The 19,505-nt window shown below is 37.6% G+C and overlaps 2 protein-coding genes across 2 annotated transcripts; one reads left to right on the top strand and one right to left on the bottom strand.

Moving 5' to 3' along the window:
- The first annotated feature begins 2,057 nt into the window (after positions 1-2,057).
- traf6 (TNF receptor-associated factor 6) lies at positions 2,058-10,759 on the top strand. The gene is made up of 7 exons (XM_084108509.1): positions 2,058-2,146; positions 2,832-3,130; positions 4,081-4,231; positions 7,176-7,334; positions 7,710-7,781; positions 7,910-7,987; positions 8,373-10,759. Exons 2-7 carry the CDS (start codon positions 2,832-2,834, stop codon positions 9,243-9,245), a joined length of 1,632 nt encoding a protein of 543 aa, XP_083964635.1. The 5' UTR covers positions 2,058-2,146; the 3' UTR covers positions 9,246-10,759.
- Positions 10,704-18,713, bottom strand: LOC311079254 (proline-rich protein 5-like). Its single transcript, XM_084108511.1, has 8 exons — positions 18,482-18,713; positions 17,073-17,153; positions 16,947-16,995; positions 16,768-16,825; positions 16,578-16,678; positions 15,464-15,604; positions 15,281-15,380; positions 10,704-11,084 (listed from the first exon to the last, which is right to left on the bottom strand). The coding sequence occupies exons 1-8, from the start codon at positions 18,517-18,519 to the stop codon at positions 10,837-10,839; spliced, it is 816 nt and encodes a 271-aa protein (XP_083964637.1). The 5' UTR covers positions 18,520-18,713; the 3' UTR covers positions 10,704-10,836.
- Positions 18,714-19,505: the final 792 nt, after the last annotated feature.

The following is a 19,505-nucleotide window of genomic DNA, read 5'->3' as shown; positions in this document are numbered from 1 at the left end:
GTTTTCAACATTGATAATAATAAGAAATGTTTCTTGAGCAGCAAATCAGAATGATTTCTGAAGGATCATGTGAAACTGAAGACTGGAGTAATGATGCTAAAAAATCCAGCTTTGTATCACAGGAATAAATTAGGCTACATTTTAAAATATATCCAAATAGAAAACAATTGCTCTGATCTCAAACTTTATATATATATATATATATATATATATATATATATATAATATATACATACATACACACACACGCACACATACATATGCATCTAAAGTCTGATGAGTAAACCAACATTTTTACAAGCCAATGGCGATTCTATTGGTAATGAAGTTGACAAAATGTGCTCGTCAAAAGTGCTCGTTGCTGAAGAAACACCCAGGCATGAAATGTAGTCACTCCTGCCAGTGAGGTAGGACTCAAATCAGAGACGTGCAGTTTCTGTGACGCACAATTTAAAGGTGGACCTGAGGATTTGGTGGTTCACTGTGTCAAAGGGTCTGTTTGTTCTGGCTTTCTAGCAATGAAAAACTATTTGTTCATTTATATATATATATATATATATATATATATATATATATATAGTGTATTTGATTGCTCTGACATTTTAGTATGACCATATAAAAATTACACAATTTAGGATTGTCACTATTCTGGATATACCTCACAACTGATGTCAGCACAGGTTTTTTTTTTTTTTTCTTTTCTTTTTTTTTTCTAAGGACTGAGCATTGGCTTGTAAGTAATTTTTTGCCAGTCTGTTTGTAGCCTGATCACAGCCCACATAGTATGTCAAAGTTTGGTCACACTGAGCTTCTATGTCACTTATGAAAAGCACATTTTATAAACAGCAAGGTCAACAACCTGCATATAACAAGGCTCCTTTTTGACCAGCCTCAGGATGCAGAGCACGCCTTCTTGCTCAAACAGAAATCTGTGCAAATGTTTACACAGACCTTTTCTTTTAACAGACTTCCAGTTTTGTTTTGAGTGGGTAAGTGCAATTTGGGAAAACTGCAACATGATTTTGATCACAGATTTGCCACAATGTCCTGTAAATACATAGAAAACAAGAATATAAGTACATATGAATGTGACCATTGATGTAGCAACTCAAGTGCTACATTGCCTTTTTAACTGCTCCATATTTTACTGTCACTCAACCTTTCATAATTTACTTTTGAATAGCTTAATAATTTCTTTGTTTTTGTCTTGATTTATTAGTTTTTATATTTATTTTTTACATTAGAATGACCAGTGGATAATTTCAGCTCTCCTATTTAATACAGGCTATTGTGTTCTGTCAAATAAATAGCCTATACTAACCAAACAACCCTTGCAACTAACAAATGGTTTATCAAAACATAATTTTTATGTGATGGACATTTTAAACACATTATTGTAAGTGTCCTCTCTTTTTTTACCTCAGTATTTTATCTGCAATAACCGATTGTCAATGAGAATAGGCCTATAATGATTGACTGTAAACTATAGCTTTGTCCCAATAAAGAGGCTGCATCCTTTTGGACACAGCCTATGTTGGGTATATCGTTAGGGTTTTAATTTTTTTATAATTTTACTTCATGTATAGGCTATAGCCTATTCAAATTTGAGGTTAACCTGATTAAGAAAATGCCATGTGGTTGGTCAGTTACCAAGTTATCATGTGGAGCCAAATCAACTCTTGGATAGCATCATGATGAGTTAGCATGTAAGTTATAGCCTACACACAAATAATTTTACTTTTTTTTAATTATTTTTTCTTTTTTTACAATTGACCAAAATAGCAGAGTGATGTAATGATCTCAAGCAAGTTATTAACTGACACTGCTGTCACCTTGGTGAATAACTTCTCTGCTTTAGAATCAGAGGTAACCGCGCCATCTCGTGGATTTCAATATTCAGTTTAGTACAGCAGTAAAATCCCGTCACAAAACTCGCCTTCTCGGATCGGATGAGCTAGTGAGCGCCGATCTGAGGCCAACAGAGACGTTGACATCGCGGTTATTCTCGCGAGGATACGGTTAGGAGCGCAGGTCTGGGATCAGAGTCACGAGGGGAGTTTTGGGCCAGTGACGTTTCGCTTATGCGCTGAATGTTTGGAGTCAATACAGGAAGCTGTAGTAGACAGCGAGGCCGGACCGAGCCAGGGTATGTAAATTAAAACTATTACGAAAGATTGTCATCTACAATCGAATCATATGTTATACCAAGAAGTTTGTGGTATTATAACAACTATAATGTCAGGTTAGAATGTGTGTTTCACAGGCGACGGCAGGAAAGTTGCTGATAATATAACGTTAACCGTCGGTTGTGACTGGTTAGCTGATTTCGCCTTTTTACTCGTATTGACTTTGAATTTAGTTCAATATTTAGATGGATGATAAGTTTAACCTTTAACAGATATGCATTTTACTTTTACGATGTGCAATGTGGGTATTTTGGACTAAAAAAGTACCTTTCCACTTGTTAAGAGAGAAAAGTTTCTCCCACAAATCAGCCCCGCCCAGCATGCTCGTGAGGAAACAGTAGTTTAAAGATGAATACATCAGTTAGGCCTGTAGTTTCTCATCCCATGCCTTCCCTCTATGCATTAGTATAGCGGAAATCCACCTAATATCTGTTCTGTGACCACATCCTCTGTGCAATTAAGAAAGCATGCATATGTCGATGTTTTGAAAACCTAGAGGTCAATTTCAGTGTAACATCCAGATCATTTGAAAAGCACCATGTATTTTGGGGGCCAGATTTGTGTTTTGCAGTTATATGTGTTGAATGGACGATTATCTATTATTTTCACACATCAACATATAACACTCTCTTGATGTGATTACAGATGGCTTGCAACGACATGGAGAAGTCCAGCCTCGATGATGGCTGCTGTGAGGGCGAATACTCCAGTTGTGCGTTAGCCATGGAGAAAGAGAGAGATTCATATCTGAGCCCGACAGAGAACCCCTCCACCATCAGCGTCTCTTCTAGTATCCCCCCAGACCAGCAAGGCTATGATGTAGAGTTTGACCCTCCACTAGAGAGCAAGTATGAGTGCCCCATCTGTCTAATGGGTCTCCGCTCAGCAGTACAGACACCATGTGGACATCGATTCTGCAACTCGTGCATCAGGAAGTCCATCAGGTCAGTGTATTTGTCACTTTCAAAATTGACCGTGTGAAGCCTACTGTATCATATTTGATAGGCAAATTGCTACGGCCTCTAAATTATCAACGGACCAAAACTTTGCTGCAAAACCTGTTGCACACAATCTACTACATTATTTTGATGATTGATAGTTTATACTTTTTTAGGTTCACGTGTCTTTTTTGCTGTGAATCCTTTAATGATTTGTATGAAGAAAACAAAACTATTTTTATATTGTTAGTAGTATTTCAAGATGAACACCTACTTGACTGAAGCAACTTATTTAAAGGGATAATTTACCCAAAAATGAAAATTATGTCATTAATTACTCACCCTCACATCGTTCCAAACCCATAAGACTTGATAAGACTTCATACCAAACCCATAACACAAATGAAGATTTTTTTTTTTAATGGAATCTGAGAGAGCTTTCTGTCCCTCCATAGACAGCTACACACCTACCACTTTGATGCTTCAAAAAGTTCATAAAGATTGTAAAACTAATCCATATGAATTGAGTGGATTAGTCAAAATGTTCTGAAGAGAAACGATCACTTAATATGATGAACAGGCTGCTTTTATTCACATATACATTGATCAGTGAACATGCATACTTATGGGTTTGGTATGACATGAGGGTGAGTAATTAATGACAGAATTTAAATTTTTGGGTGAAATATCCCTAAGCAATGTATTTTTGCTCATTTTGTGCCTCTGTGTAAAATTGAGGTATTTATTCCTCCTCAGATTTGAGCTCCATATTCTCCCATATACTATATGAGCCATAAAGCCTGATGTATCAAATATGATACTCAACAAAAAACAAATACGCAAACCTTTTTTTTGTCTAAAGATTTTATAAACTGCTCCATTTATTTAAAACAAAAGATTTTTCTGACCATATGCCTGGCTTTACAGTATTAAAAATACTTTCTTCTGCCTGGCAGGGACACGGGCCAAAAATGTCCAGTTGACAATGAGGTGCTGCTCGAGGAACAGCTCTTCCCTGATAACTTTGCCAAACGAGAGATCCTCTCGCTCACCATCAGATGTCCTAATGTAGGATGCAGTGATAAAATGGAGTTGCGCCAACTGGAGGTAAATCTCCTGGTTTGACCAATACTGTACTCCTGCAGTACCAGAGGATGTAGTTTAACTGCATTTCTAGGACCCTAGTGTTTTGTGACAGCGCCACCTAGCCAATTCTACTCGAACAGAGACCTGATTCCAACGTCTAACAAACAGATGCTAAGACGACCAATGGAACTTATTCTTTTTTTAATTATCTTTCCACTTTATTTATAACATACAGGGTTTCCGCGGGGCATTAAAAAGCATTAATGGATTTTGCGAAAATTAAGGCCTTAAATGGCATTAAAAAAGCATTCAATTTTAATCTTTCAAACATCAATATTTTTATCCAGACATCAATAACCTGGCTAGTATCAGTGATACTGACCTTCATTCATAACAAGATGCCATTAAACAAGTATTTGAAATATACTGTCTTTATGTTTGTTCTACATTAATTTGGAGATTAACTGTGAAATGAATACATTATAGAAATATTTAAACTAAATATAAACCTGCAAAAATGTAAGTGTTTTTAATTGCGATTCATTAATCACGGTTAATCACAGAAATTGTTTTGATTAATCGAGTAATTTTTTTATTTAACAAACATGGACTTGTATATATCTGTGCTTAGTCATGGGTCATTTATGGCATTAGAAATAAAAAAAATGCTATTAAAAAGCATTAAATTTAATCTGAAGATACCTGCAGAAACCCTGAACATAAGAGCAGGAGCAGCCATTTTAAACTTGAATTTAAACTTAAATTTATTAACGTACTAATAAACACACTAGTTTGTAGCACTGTAAGTGGGTCACACATCAGACGGAAAGCGCCACGCTTGCGCTATGGCTAATGAATTGAGGTCTCACACAAACACTGAAAATAGTCTTTTCAAGAAAACTAAATATAGGGGCTCATATACTGAAATTAGGTTAAATATATCAAGAGGGTTACCAACGGTTGTGTTTAGGGTTAGGGGTTGGTTAGGACAATATATCTATTAAATTTAAAGTCCCCCTGTAGTTAATATTTTTATCACTTAAAACTCTTAGTATACGCAGATCATTTAAATGCAAATTAGCCATCTCCTCTCAATCACACCATCTCAGAGATCCACTCGGTCAACTCGTCGAAGTATCAGAATGGTAATGTGTTTTATGTATCGCTCTCTACAATGTCGGACACAGTAATTAATAAGATTAGCCTTTTGCTCGACCATGTTATCAAACAGCTAATAATGTGCTGTTAATGTTACATAAACCATGTTCCTGTTCACCATCTCCGAGTCAGACAGTTGCCTTCTAAAAATCTTCCTTAGAAATGCTTTGAACAACTTAGAATGTCAGTGGAGAAAGGCATATAGTTCATCATAACAGCGTTATATAGATCATATACATAATTCACCGTCTATATTGCTAAATGTACCCGATTTTTCATATCAACAGAAAAATATACCAGGATAACCTTGCTTCTCTTGAGACTCCCCTGCTTCAGAGTAGTCATAGTTAATGATATGCTTACCGGCACATTGACGGGATTGGTTACCAGGTAGTTTGTGACGTAAAAAATACCGGCGATTTCAAACTGCGTCTTTTCACAGCAGTTTTAAGGAGAAAATACTCAGCAATGGTGTTGACTTATGAATTTGTACATGGTTTGTCTTAAAGCATATTAAAAACACCACAAAGACATATAAACAACATAAAAAAAATATTTTCACCACAGTGGGACTGATTATGCCCCTTTTTACAAGATGTAATATAAGTCTCAGGTGTCCCCAGAATTTATCTGTGAAATTTCAGCTCAAAATACCCCACAAATCATGTATTATAACATGTTGTAAATTTTTTAGTGGAAGGAAAAACATGCTGTTTTCGTGCATGTATCTTTAAATGCAAATGAGCTGCTGCTCCCCGTCCTGCTTTCCAGGAGAGGGCGGAACCTTTACAGCTCGTGCCTCGGATACTCTGCCAAAAACTAAAATATTTGTTTGGTTTTGATTATAATCTCTATCGCGAACATGCTCACATGTCATTGCAGTTCTTCAACGTCATAAAAGTTTAATATCTGCATGCGTTTTAAAGCCATATTAGTCTAAATTTCTTATATGGTTTCCTGAGTGCACACATCCGTGAGTATTAAACTAAGTTCTCTTTCACATCTTATTGCGCTTTAACTGTCAAATACACACAAGTTTATGTTAAAAACACACAAAGTTCACAAACACAGTCGGTTATGTCAGAGAACGTAAAAATTGCATGTGTTTATTAGATCTGTGTATTAAAGTGACAGCAGCGTAATATACACTACCTACTGCTGTATACTGTTAATATGAATAAAACAACAAAAGAAAAACAGAAAATCACTCACTGCTCTTGATTGAATAACTTTAATAGCTTTAGTAAGAATACATTTCTTACTTGAATGCTGCTGTTAAATGCTCTGGCGAGGAGATAAACATGGCGGACTGTGTACAGCTCACTCAGGGGATGAGCTAATGGGCGGGGCCTGTTCCAATGTGACATTGCATTGGAGCACATTCCTGAAAGGCTCATTTTAAGTTACTATTTCAGATTTAAGGGGAAAATAACACTGGATGAATGGATATTTTTTTTTAATACCAAAATAGGGTGGTTGTGTAAACACACTGGGGACACATAATTATGTTTAAAAACAATACAATTACATTTTGCATAAAAGGTCCCATTTGACTTCTTTCTTAAGAATAATTCAGGAATCTGGCCCCAGGGTCTTAAATATGGTTTAAAAAAAAATACAAGAAAAAAAATCTGTTACAGAATCTAACATTCTGACTTAAAATATTGTTATTTATTAAAAAAGTTCATGGATGTGTTATGCATCGACGACTCGAGAAAGACCTTTCCATTTCAAACTCATTAGTGAGCAGTCATGAACGTTCGTCATGGTGGCAACTTGTTTAATTGTTACATTCTTTCTCCCTCAGAGACACTTGTCTCAGTGCAAGTTTGCCACAGCGCCATGCCCTCAGTGTCTGGAGTCTGTTCGTAAGAGCCATCTGGATGAACACAAGAGCCAGCAGTGCTTAAAGCGGCTCATGACCTGCCCTGCCTGCGCTGGGAGTTTTGTGTATGCTAACAAACAGGTGAAAACCTTTAATTCCTCTTCACATACTGGATATTTTTAGACTGGCGTAAAATTGTTTTAGATCCATAAGCAGGGATTATAAAAAATGTTGGTATTCTATTAATAATTTTTTTTTTCTCATCTAACATCTGTTGTGTTAGTATTATTTATTTACTATTGAAGTATTAATACTTTGAATTAGCTTTTATTTGTGTATTTTTCAGTTCATTTTAATTTTAGTTTTAGTAATCTTATGTGCTTTTTGACATTTAATAGTTTTTGTTTTTTAAAATGTATATTTAGCTGTAATTAATTGTTATGCCAGTTTTAGTTTTATTAATTTAAGTTAACAATAACAACACTGTGTAACAAAACTTTTTTTCCTTTTGTGTAGATTCATGAACAGATTTGTCCTTTCGCCAATACAGTGTGTGAATATTGCGAAATGGAGCTTATTCGGGATCAGGTGTGTCAGAGGATTTATCACTAATATGCACTTTACCTGAGGCACAACAGTAATTGACTCTGTTTGATACCTGAAATTATACATAATGGAACTGTAAAGCTGAATGAATCTGTTCTTATTGTTTTCAGTTGGCATTGCACTGTGACACAGACTGTCTGAAAGCTCCTGTAGCCTGTACTTTCAGCACTTTTGGTTGTCGTGAAAAGGTGGGCAATGAGATTCCTGTTGTATTTCAAATAGATACTGAGCTGAGCTCACTGGTCTGTTTATCAAAGATGCCTGAAAAAATGTATATCAGTTTACTTTCCACAAAAATATTAAGCAGCACAAATCATAATAAATGTTTCTTGAGCACCAGATCAACATATTATAATTCTTTATGAAGAGTAATGTCTGCTGAAAATTCAGCATTGCTTTTATATTAAAATGGAAATCAGTTATTTTAGATTGTAATAATATTTCATGTTACTTTTTTGTACTGTATTTTCTGTAAATAATTGCAGCCTTGTTGAGCAGAAGAGATTTCTTTAAAAAAATCTTTCCGACGTCAAACTTTAAAAACCTTTTTAATTCTTTGGAAATGTGTTGCAGATGCCGAGAAATGAACTTGCCCAGCACATGCAGGAATTTACACAGATGCACATGCGCTACATGGCTGAGTTTCTGCGTAGCCAAACTCTCAATGGCTGCCTAATGCCGTCGGTTTCCGCCCACTCTTCGTCAGACGAACGTGGTGCCTCTTCCCGGGCCTCTTCAGATTCTTGCCAGTGTAAACAGGAGCTGATAAACCTGCGGGAGACTGTCTTGGAGCTGGAGGGTCGGCTGGTGCGTCAAGACCAACAGATCCGGGAGCTGTGCATCCACAATGAAACGCAGAAAAACCAGGTCACCGAACTACGCCGAAAGCTGAGCTCACTGGAAGAGGCCACCCGAGAGCTGGAAGCCCAGCAGTACCAAGGCATCTACGTGTGGCGCTTGGAGAACTTCTCAAACCACCTGCGCAACCAGGAGGCTGGTCAGCCCATAGTTCTCCACAGCCCACCTTTTTACACGGGCCGGCCGGGGTACAAACTCTGTCTCCGACTGCATCTGCAAACCCCCAGCGCCCCTCGCTGTTCCAACTACATCTCGCTTTTCGTGCACACTATGCAGGGTGAGTTTGACAGCCAGCTCTCCTGGCCCTTCCAGGGTACGATCCGACTGGCAGTGTTGGACCAGGTCGAGGGGCAGCACCATGTGGAAGTGATGGAGACCAAGCCAGACCTACAGGCGTTCCAGAGGCCCACCGTGCAACGCAACCCCAAGGGTTTCGGCTATGTTACTTTCCTGCACCTACAGGCGTTGCGGCAGCGTGGGTTTGTGAAAGAGGACGTGCTGTTGGTGCGCTGCGAGGTCACACCTCGATTCGATGCTAGCCTCAGGAGGGAGGGGGTCCAACCCCGGGGCCCAGAACCTTCACTTTGAGTTCCTACATCGCTCCTGCATTCTCAAGTTCTCATAGACACTCTGCTGAAACGAGGAAAATGCCAGCTAAACCTTTTTTTTTAGACTTTTATTACCAGGCTAAGTAATGATGGTTGCATAACTCGCAATGCCTGTCTGTGGTGAAAAATGTTTTACATGCAAATGTTTCGCAAAACATTATAGTGCAGTGCAATCAATCGACAAACTTCTCTATGATTAGCAATTTCACTGAATGTCCTGTCAACCAAGCTAAAGGGTGTAAAACATTGTGTAATGGTGCTGCTTATGCTAAGTGTTAGTTTTCACAAATTAATTTCACAAAACTACATTCAACTGCTAATTTTTGCTGCCTTACCGACCAACGCAACAGTAAGTGATTTGAGTTGAAATAAAATGTTTTTGCTCATTTTTTCATAAAATACATTTATCATTGATTTGACAAGATCTGACGATTCAAAGCACCAATAGTACAGAGCAGCACTGTTTACTGTGGCTCTACTGAATCTGGTGCATCAACTTCATTTAACAACTTCAAAATGTGCATATACTTGGAGTAGTTCACTTTAAAATGAAAATTACCCCATGATTTACTCACCCTCAAGCCATCCTAGGTGTATATGACTTTCTTCTTTCAGACGAATACAATCGAAGTTATATTAATAAACACCCTGACGCTTCCAAGCTTTATAATGGCAGTGGATAGCCGGAAGCTAGTTATTTTACTTTATAAAGTTTTAAATATGAATATTTTTCTTACACAAACTCATCGCTTTGCTTCAGAAGACCTTTATTAACCCGCCAGAGCCGTGTGGAGTTCTTAAATAATGGGTGCACTTTTTTGTGATTCAATCTGATGGTTGCAATCCACTGCCATTATAAAGCTTGGAAGCGTCAAGGTGTTTATTAATATAACTCCGATTGTATTCGTCTGAAAGAAGAAAGTCATATACACCTAGGATGGCTTGAGGGTGAGTAAATTCATTATTACCCACCCCTTGAGGGTGGGTAATTTTCATTTTAAAGTGAACTACTCCTTTAAGGTGCGATCACGTTACTGAAGTTTTGACAAAAATGGTCTTGTCAATAGTGTAGCAATGGATTAAGCACAAGTTGATGGTCAAGGCCGCAAATCCACGTGATGAATTTGAGCGGCCTGGGGATTATTCTGGTCTCGTGCGAAATTTTCAATTGCGTGGATTTGTATTGAAATAACTGGAAAGTTTGCGAAACAACAGTAAATGTGACCGCACCTTTAATGCAGATGGCACCAGTTACTTTACTTAATTTGTGTCCAATATTGCTTACATGTTTGAATGTTCTACTTGCTTCATTGAACATCATTGACAAAATAAGTATATTTTCTTTAATCAGATGGACTAATGTATGCAAGTTAATCTAATAATTGTATTGACACTGGAAATCTGACAAAAATCCTTTTTCATAATATGTTCTTTTTTTCAACAAAATATTCAGTGCTCAAATGTGTCTTTATAAATTATTGTTAATGTCCTGTTTTCTGTCTTTCCTGTGCATTTTTAGTTCCCACAGATGCTTTCATAACGTGGCAGATTTCAGAGATGTGTTCTTTTAGTCAATCTATGGTCTCACAGCTGTCGTCCATCCCAGAATACATTCTGCTAGTAACAGTGAGCAGCTGAATGTCAGAATGAGCATTTGTCACACTGTGGCGGCGTAGGTTTCCCACTCGCTCTAGGTACACCTCCCCTTCCTGTTCTAATACAGGGGACAGCAAAGAGCCTTCAGAGATGTAATGAGTTATCCTTATCTCAGGATGACTCGGGTGTGCTCTTGTAGTGCTTTGTTCAACTTCAGTGCAGCCTAGAGGAATGTGAGAAAGTCACAGATTTGTAGCCAAAGGTAAGGTCTGTTTGCTTTAAAGGGATAGTTCACCCAGAATTAAAATCATCTTATTTATTTACTCATCTTCATATCCCATGATCCCAAACCTGTAAGACTTCATTACATGGAACACAAAACGTAATAAAAAAAATACCATGGGACACTCTTTAACACATAATGAAAGTGAATGCAAAATGAGTAAAACATGGACTTCAGAAGTCATGCGATAGTTTTGTGAGAAGATTGATAATCTTTACAAAAAAAAAAAAAAGATTTCAGAAATGTTGCCATAGCAACAATTTAAATAAAGTTGTTAAAGTACTAAAAATGTTTAAAACTGAAATAAAAAATAAAGCTAATTAGAAATAAAATCACAAAAGCATATAACATTACTAAAATTAAATAAAAAAAACTGAAAATATAAAAATAAGAGCTAACCATGGTCCATTTCTATAAAGACTATAAACTATGTATGATCGCATCTTAGTAAGATATAAATCAACATTTGAACCGCTTTAAAGTGTATTATTATTATTATTTAAATCTGTGTCATTATATATTTGAGTAAGCGGAAACCCAATCGGTCTTTGTCAGACACGTGGTTTTGTTGTGTGTGACGTCACCGCGGCGCCATTTTTGAGGTATCGCTACTGACTGAAACAACTGTTTTGTCAACAATTTGTATGGCCCAAACGTCGTTATATATGAATAATCACATCAATATATTATTCCAAGGTTGTCCAGTTGCCAGATCTCATCCTACTCGCGCAATCAACACATCATACAAATTTCAACCCATTTGTGAGCTCAACCTGGCAACCTAAGTTGTGCCGTCGTTATCTGCGCAGGTAACGTTAGAAGACGCGGGAAGTTGAATAAGCGTTACTGGTAGAAATGGGAAAAGACTCCGTGTGTTAAGTAAATATTTAACGCAGCATCCGTTTTTTCTGTCATCCTTTGGCTGCATGGCGTTACATTATATGATGCGCTTTTATTCTTGCTAATGCTTTTAAACCATTCAAGCCATATCATAATATGGCGCTTTTCCATTACCAGTACCAGCTCGACTCGGCTCGCTTTTCGCTCCGTTTTCCATTGCAGATAGTACCTCCACAATAGTACCTGGTCGCCATAGCGACGCCGCAGGAAACTGCCGTGACTTAAAGCCCAATTTATACTTCTGCGTCGAACTCACGCCGTAGCTACGCCGTAGGCTGTGTGTAACGCGCGTACCCTTCGGCGTACCCTGACGTGCACCTCTCCAAAAATGTAACAACACGTCAACTCTACGCGGACGCAAGCGCTGTGATTGGTCTGCTAGGACGTTCGACGCAGAAGTATAAATTGGGCTTTAATCTTTTACGCGAGACGCGCGAGACACACCCGCTACCCACACACACAGGACAATGGAGGAAATCGAGTGTATGCTGTTTTTGGATGTTTTTGTTTTTGCTGTTTTTTATTCAGGATACTCCGTCTGGCGCGTGCAATGATGACGCAGTGAATAGTGACGATTCTCTCTGACCAATCAGCAGTCTGCCGTGTTTTCACGTCACATTTTAGTATCAGCTCGCTTAGACCTCGCCGGAGGTGGTACGAAAAAAAGTACCTGGAAGCAGGTACAGGTACAACTTTTACACAGTGGAAAACCAAACAGAGCCGAGTCGAGCTGGTACTGTGTAGTGGAAAAGCGCCATTAGGCTACTTATTTTATAAAACTTTAAAAGCGGAAAGCGCATCACTCATTCCTGGGAATGCATTTGACATCGCAGCCTGACCTTGACGGAAATAAATATCCTACGCCAAAAGTAGGCTACCAGAGAAAAAGTCTCAGCTGTGCTCAGATTTGTAAACCGTAGCCTACAGTTGCTTTGGTTTTTCAATCCGTACCCGTTTCGCCCCGTGGCTCAAAAGGGACACAACAAAAATAGGGACACCCGAGAAAGCCAAAATAGAATGCAAAATTTATTAACAAAATAGAACTATACAGAAAAAAAGAAAAAAAAACTACGTACAACGGTAACAGTGAACAAATTCATAATCCGTGCACGCTTTCGCAATCGTTGTTTTGTAAATCGTTATTTCGCAATAGTTGTATTCAGTTCCTGTGAAAAATTGTGAAATACTGTTCCAATAGGTGAAGTTACACAACAATATGCTGATTGATTACATAACAATATTTGGATGTAATATTCAGTTCCTGTGAAAACCTGTTCCAGTTAATGGAGTATAGGCCTACACAGGTGATAATATTCATTACCTGTAAAGTCCACCCGCTGGAACAGTTTCTTACAGTAACTGAATATTACACAACATCACCTGTTCAGTTTTGAAAACTGTAGCCTACTCACAGATTTGTGGCCTATACCTTATTTTAGAAATCTGTTTTTCTGTAGGCCTATATTGATTTGTTGTGTATTGTTAAGATGAATACAACTGTCTTAACTGAATTTTTCTATGATTTGGCGATGGGGTGTGTAATGTATAGATGACATGAAGCCGCATGTGGTTGAACTGAAACCCCTCCAACCCCTCCTAACCCTAACTCTCCCGTATTTTGGTACCCAAATGTTGACCAGTATAAATGTTCTAACGTGACGAAACGGTAGCCTACATAACGGCACACAACAATGAAGTGCTGAGGCTGTCACCCTCTGAAAGTCAAGTCGCCTCTCTGGAATCTTAAAAACACTCATTGTGAAAAATTATCTCTCTGGTAATGGAACTCGGTCGCTGACGCTGTTGTCTCCCGCTCTCGCTGTCAGATAACCGGAAGTTTTCACCGGAAGTACTGGCCCACACACTCAAGTACGAACGTCAATAGTCGCCATATTGTGCACGGAGCGAATTGGCCTTAGGAGGAAGCAGCCTCTGAATTGTGACTCAGCAAACGTGTCCATTGAATGCGCACTTAAGAATCTCGTTGTAGTAAGTCATCCGAGTATTTTTCGCCGACCATTTTATGAATATTGTAAATTCTGACATAGTCTACTACTCTTTTCACGTACTGTTCTGTTGCCTACTAGCCTATATACTAAGGAAGTATGCGATTTCAGATGCAGCCAAAGTCTGAATGATTTACTCACAGATCAGACTAATCCAGTTCTCGAGTTTAACTGGCTGACTCAATGATCCAGTCACAATGGTTAACAGCCCACTAGGGGATGATTATCCATGAATTAACAACATCAATTTGTGTCTGTTCATCACACAAAGCTATATGACTAACTGTTACAGAAGACTTGAAATGTCTTGCATTTGTTGTTTGGAACAGACGTGGGTTTTGAACATGAGGAGTGAGTACAAAAATATTTTTAATGTGGTGGTGAACTAATACTTTGTTATTTTTGTAGTTGAGGAAATGGCATAATAGAGTGCTGCGGTGATGTAGTGTTTTTGTAGCCCACACCCGGAAGTTAGCATCACATTGGTTCCCTCGACAAAAACCCAATAGGATTTTTCCATAGGCTTTTGAATTATCACAAAAAACTGTTCTGTGTTAAACAAAAGTTTGATAGTTACACATTTCTTTTCACAAATGTTTTATGAACTACACAACTTTTATGAATTTTGAAGTCTAAATACAATCGGCAGGAATAAAAAGCTAATTTTAGGCTTTAAACAAGCTACACCACGGTTGCTTGACTTCAACATCTCCACCACCAAGCTTCTGGCAACTCTTTGTTCTTTCAGTCTTTATAAAAATAAAAAATAAAATTCTGAAAGTGCGAGTTAGAATAGTTTGCAAGAGTGTGATTACTGGAGTAAATGAGTTTACCTGTTCAGTGTGATGCTGTTAAATGTCCCAGACAACATCTGCAGTCCCATTTAGCAACTGCCAATATGTAAAAGCTTTAAAAATCATGAACAGGGTATTACTATACCCTACTATACTATCACTATATATAATAGGGTGTGTTGTATATTGTACAATTAGGCATGCAAATATCTTGAGCTTGTGTTCACAACAGACCTTATTTCAGGCTTTTAACCAACATCCCATTAAAAAAAAACTTTGACTTCGGGGCGATAGAACTAGAAGTGCTAAAATGCTAACTCGTTTCTGGGCTTTGGCCAACAAAAATACAACATCCCTGCAGCACTCTAATGTGAAAGCATTTTGAGATGGCAACAAAACAGATTAAACTACAATGAATCAATGTTGGTTTTCCTACTTGTGTGCCTGCAGTTCCGTAGATAGGGTGTGACCACTAGCGCCACCAGACTTTCAAGCTGGCAATATTCCTTTGAAGGGCCTCTTGATTCCTGAATTCCCTACACATACATAAGAACAGACAGGAATACTAGAGATGGTTATACAGATGGCTTTTCAGCATGGGTTTGCAGTTAACATTCACCTGTAGCACAAGGAGCATCTGTGTGATGGATGCTGGGATGAGAGACCGATTCTTGCACAGCAGGTCACCCAGAGAAAGCTTCATTAGGACCAGATCCCTAAAGCCGAGGAGAGTCATCTGTCTCACTGTCAACTCCTGCCCCTGCATACAAAGAGAAAGACACTGAATACATTTCATGCAAAATCTAAATATACCACAATATAACTAAACAGGAAGTTTGCCTAAACACTATTTAGAATCCTTCTTTAAAGCAGATGTAATACTTTAACATCTACTTTAACATCTGCCGTTTCTTTGCTTCTGGCTGTGACAGTTATTGTTTTCTTTTTACATTCTAAATTCTTTATTCTAACAGTACAATATTGGGGATCAGCAGGTCTTCAGGTGCAGAGAAGATGATCTGGCTGATCTGTGAATGCCCACACAGGACACACATTCATAGCAGCAGCATAACAACATTCCAAAAAAAATACAAATAATCATCCATCATCCCAAGTCAACATCCTTCTCCCAAATTTCATCAGGTGTGGAATCTCCCCAGTCAATCACTTTGTCCCATAACATCCAGTAGTCGTCGTCAGCCCACGAGATGGAGGACTGTAAAACACTTTCCATTTCTAACTTCACAAATGCACAACTAAGACATGTATCGGCATGTATAAAAAGGCCATATTACTGGTCTGCCTCGGTGATCTAACTGTGCTCAAAATAAATATGTCAAAATAACTGATGGTCAATCAAAGACAGTGACGACCTTGGATAACAACACCTTGCATGTTCATTACAGCACACTATACTACAGACCCTCTTCATTGCGAGTAAATCACTTGCACATGTGTCTAAATTACACACACAGACACAAAATTCATGTGTTTTCTTTCAAAAACATTTAAACAAAATCTTACAGCCCCCAAACTTTTGAACGGTATTGTATATAATACCCTCACAGCTTCTCATGAATCTGGATTTAAAGTTTAAAAGGTGAAACTCATTTCAGGTTAATCTGTGACTGATATGTGCAACCGGACACATTTGATGTTTCCAGTTCCGACCTCGCCTAAGTGTTGGAACCTATTTTCTAGACAGGGAAGGCCAAGCTCACAAACAGATTTACCTGCAGAGGATATAAAATAGCCTGTAAAGTAGGCAGAATCTCAGAGAAAAATCTGTCCCACACCTGGGCCAAAACAAAAAGCTGTCTCTCTCCAGACTCTCCTAGGGGGAAAAAAAGCATCACGTTAAAGGTCTGTTTCATGATAAACACTCATGCACACACAGTAGATCCACTCATGCTAGAGTCTCACCTTCATGCTTTTGTATCTCATCCAAAACTATTGATAGACCTTTGGTCAAAATCTGATTCTGCAATCAATCAAGTGAAGCAATATCAGAATGTTTTTCTTCTACCAGTAATCCATTTATTTTATTTTTAACCAGAAAAAACAACAACAAAAAAACCCAGCATGGTTTTGGGAACTGACACCTGGAAATACTCTTTGATAAAGAAGCCCATGTCCGCCCTTAGAAGCCACCTGCATGGATGAAAGCAAACAACTGCTTAATGTAGTTATTACGCATTTTTAAATGTGACTTCATCAAGTGTTTATACCTGGTATTTTGACTCAAGGAGTACAGCTCATTTGGCTGTAGTTCCTCTCCCTTGAACACCTTAATAACAGCAGCAGAGATACTAAAGAACAAACAGCATTATGTATTTGAATAAGCCAAAAGAAATACAAGAAGGCCCATTCACACTGCGCTGACAAAAGGCATCAGACACTTGGTTATGTTTTGACGGATTAGTGTGTTATCCCTGTCGGAGTCTGTTTGAGCTTGTTTTCGCTGAATCGGACTTAGAATGTCTAAAAAAGTGACGTGCCGTAATCTGGTGACTTCCGGCATTGGTCTGCATGTGCAGTGTGATTTTGGCCTTTGAGAAGGAAAATGAACGTAAAAAATGTCTATACTTATTTGTAAGAGCAATGCTGGGACCCTGCTGGAGGGTGTAAGTGGATGGAGCTGCTGAATGGAGGTCTGTTAAAGCAAAAGTGTGCAAAGAAGGAACTTTCTTTTTCATAGCTCAGCCATGCAACATTACAGACTGCTATGTCAGCTCACACCAGGCCACTTCCAGGTTTTTAGAGCTGTGTGAAAGTAGACAGGTGGATCTGACACATCACTGTTCGAGAACTTCATGTGGTGCACCAACTTCCTGTTACTAACTGTCCTGTTCTGTTTACATCAGTTCACTCATTAACCTCAAATCAACTCAACACTTTGTATCTTATCTCATTTTAAGATCTGACACAAAAGCAATGATACAGCAAAATAATATTAGAAAACAATAAGAACTACAATACAATAATAAAATAAGCTAGAGTTGTGGTGCAGTGGACTGTGCACATGCTGAGGATGTGCGAGGATCAATGATACCCAGGCTTGAGTCTGATCTGGGTCATGTTCTCCTTCTCTCACCCCCATTTTCCTGTTGACACTACACAGAACCTGATTTCACCAAGTGCAACATGGATCAACATCTTTGTTGATACTGGAACAACATACCAATCAGATTTGAGGGACAAGTTTACAGTTTTTGTCAAGTTTAGGCTTACAACCAGGGTTTGGTGCTACTACATCAGTGTCATTCATCTATACAATTTCCCTCTGATTTTAGGGATTACTGGATAAGACAAAATTTTCGGAAAATTTAAATATGTTGACCCAGAAATGTGTATAACTCGGCAAAATCAGGACGTGCGACACCGTATGAAATAAAGGCAACATTGAGCAGATCTTTTGTCTCACATAAATATATAGTTATATTGTTTTGAGATATATACAGTTTCCCACTGAACGTTTTTTTTCCCCTTTATTCTCAACCAGTGTTACATCAAACTATAAAGTATTACAAAAACAGTAAGAAATCATTTATGGTATTATAGAATTTTTCAAATATTTGGAACAGAAAACTTTGTTCCACATATGGTAATAAAGGAACAAAAGAAATATAATACATACCGAGCCTGTCCATCACAGTGCAGAAACGAGTATGACATTAGCAGAGTATCTTTTGGCTTCACTACAAAATCTAGAGCAGGTCTTCTTAAAAAACACTGTGGGTTCACACAGAGTGAATGTGTGCTCTTAGTTCTGGTATACTGACTGAAAACAAGACTTTTCAAAATTCTTGTTTTCCCTTGAGGCTTGCTCTGACTTCCCTTGCACACTGGGTAAATTTGCCTAGTCAACTGGTTACTGATTCATTAGCTATGAGAACGGTATTGGTCATTCTTGATAATGAATAATCAGTGTTTTCCTGTGTGAAACAGTGTGATGTTTACACTCTCAAGGATGATAAGAATATCTATACACTACTGTTCAAAAGTTTGGGGTCAGCATGAATTAAAATAGTAATAATACTTTTATTCAGCAAAGGTTGCATTAAGTTCATAAAAGTGAAGTTTATTTCAAGTAAATGCTGTTTTTTTTTTGTTTTTTTACTTTCTATTCATCAAAGAATCCTGAACAAAAAATGGTTTCCAAAAGATATTAGGCAGCCCAACTGTTTTCAAAATTGATAATAATAAGAAATGTTTCTTGAACAGCAAAGCAGCATATTAGAATGATTTCTGAAGGATCATGTGACTCTAAAGACTGTAGTAATGATGCTAAAAATACAGCTTTGCCAAAACAGAAAAATTACTTTTTATATTCAAATAAAATAAAAATATTACATTATTATAATATATTTATATTATATATTAATATATTTTATTATCACAAATATATTACATTATTATTAATATATTCAAATAGAAAACTGTTATTTTAAATTGTGATAATATTTCATATATTACTGTTTTTTTACTGCATTTTTGATCAAATAAATGCAGAATTGGTGAGCATAAGAGATTTCTCTAAAAAACATTTAAAAAACGTACAACCACAAATTTCTGAATGGTAGTGTATACATGTACATCTAGTCTATTGAAATGAGGTTGTCAAGAGCTCACACTGTGTAGCATTCATACAATTCCTAAAT

This window comes from Abramis brama (genome assembly GCF_963993115.1).
Source record: "Abramis brama genome assembly, chromosome: 3".
NCBI classification, from domain to species: Eukaryota; Metazoa; Chordata; class Actinopteri; order Cypriniformes; family Leuciscidae; genus Abramis; species Abramis brama.
The sequence above is the reverse complement of the archived record's forward strand: the minus strand, read 5'-3'. Positions and strand labels throughout refer to the sequence as shown.

Bases quoted from the DNA above. Each gene is read 5' to 3' on its own strand.
- traf6 (XM_084108509.1), top strand. From the start codon at position 2,832: ATGGCTTGCAACGACATGGAGAAGTCCAGCCTCGATGATGGCTGCTGT. The intron at 7,335-7,709 runs GTGAAAACCTTT...CCTTTTGTGTAG, and splicing joins TTGTGTATGCTAACAAACAG to ATTCATGAACAGATTTGTCC. The intron at 7,782-7,909 runs GTGTGTCAGAGG...TATTGTTTTCAG, and splicing joins TGGAGCTTATTCGGGATCAG to TTGGCATTGCACTGTGACAC.
- LOC311079254 (XM_084108511.1), bottom strand. From the start codon at position 18,519: ATGTCATACTCGTTTCTGCACTGTGATGGACAGGCTCG. The intron at 16,996-17,072 runs GTATAAACACTT...TCATCCATGCAG, and splicing joins TCCTTGAGTCAAAATACCAG to GTGGCTTCTAAGGGCGGACA. The intron at 15,605-16,577 runs GTAAATCTGTTT...CTTTGTATGCAG, and splicing joins CTATTTTATATCCTCTGCAG to GGGCAGGAGTTGACAGTGAG.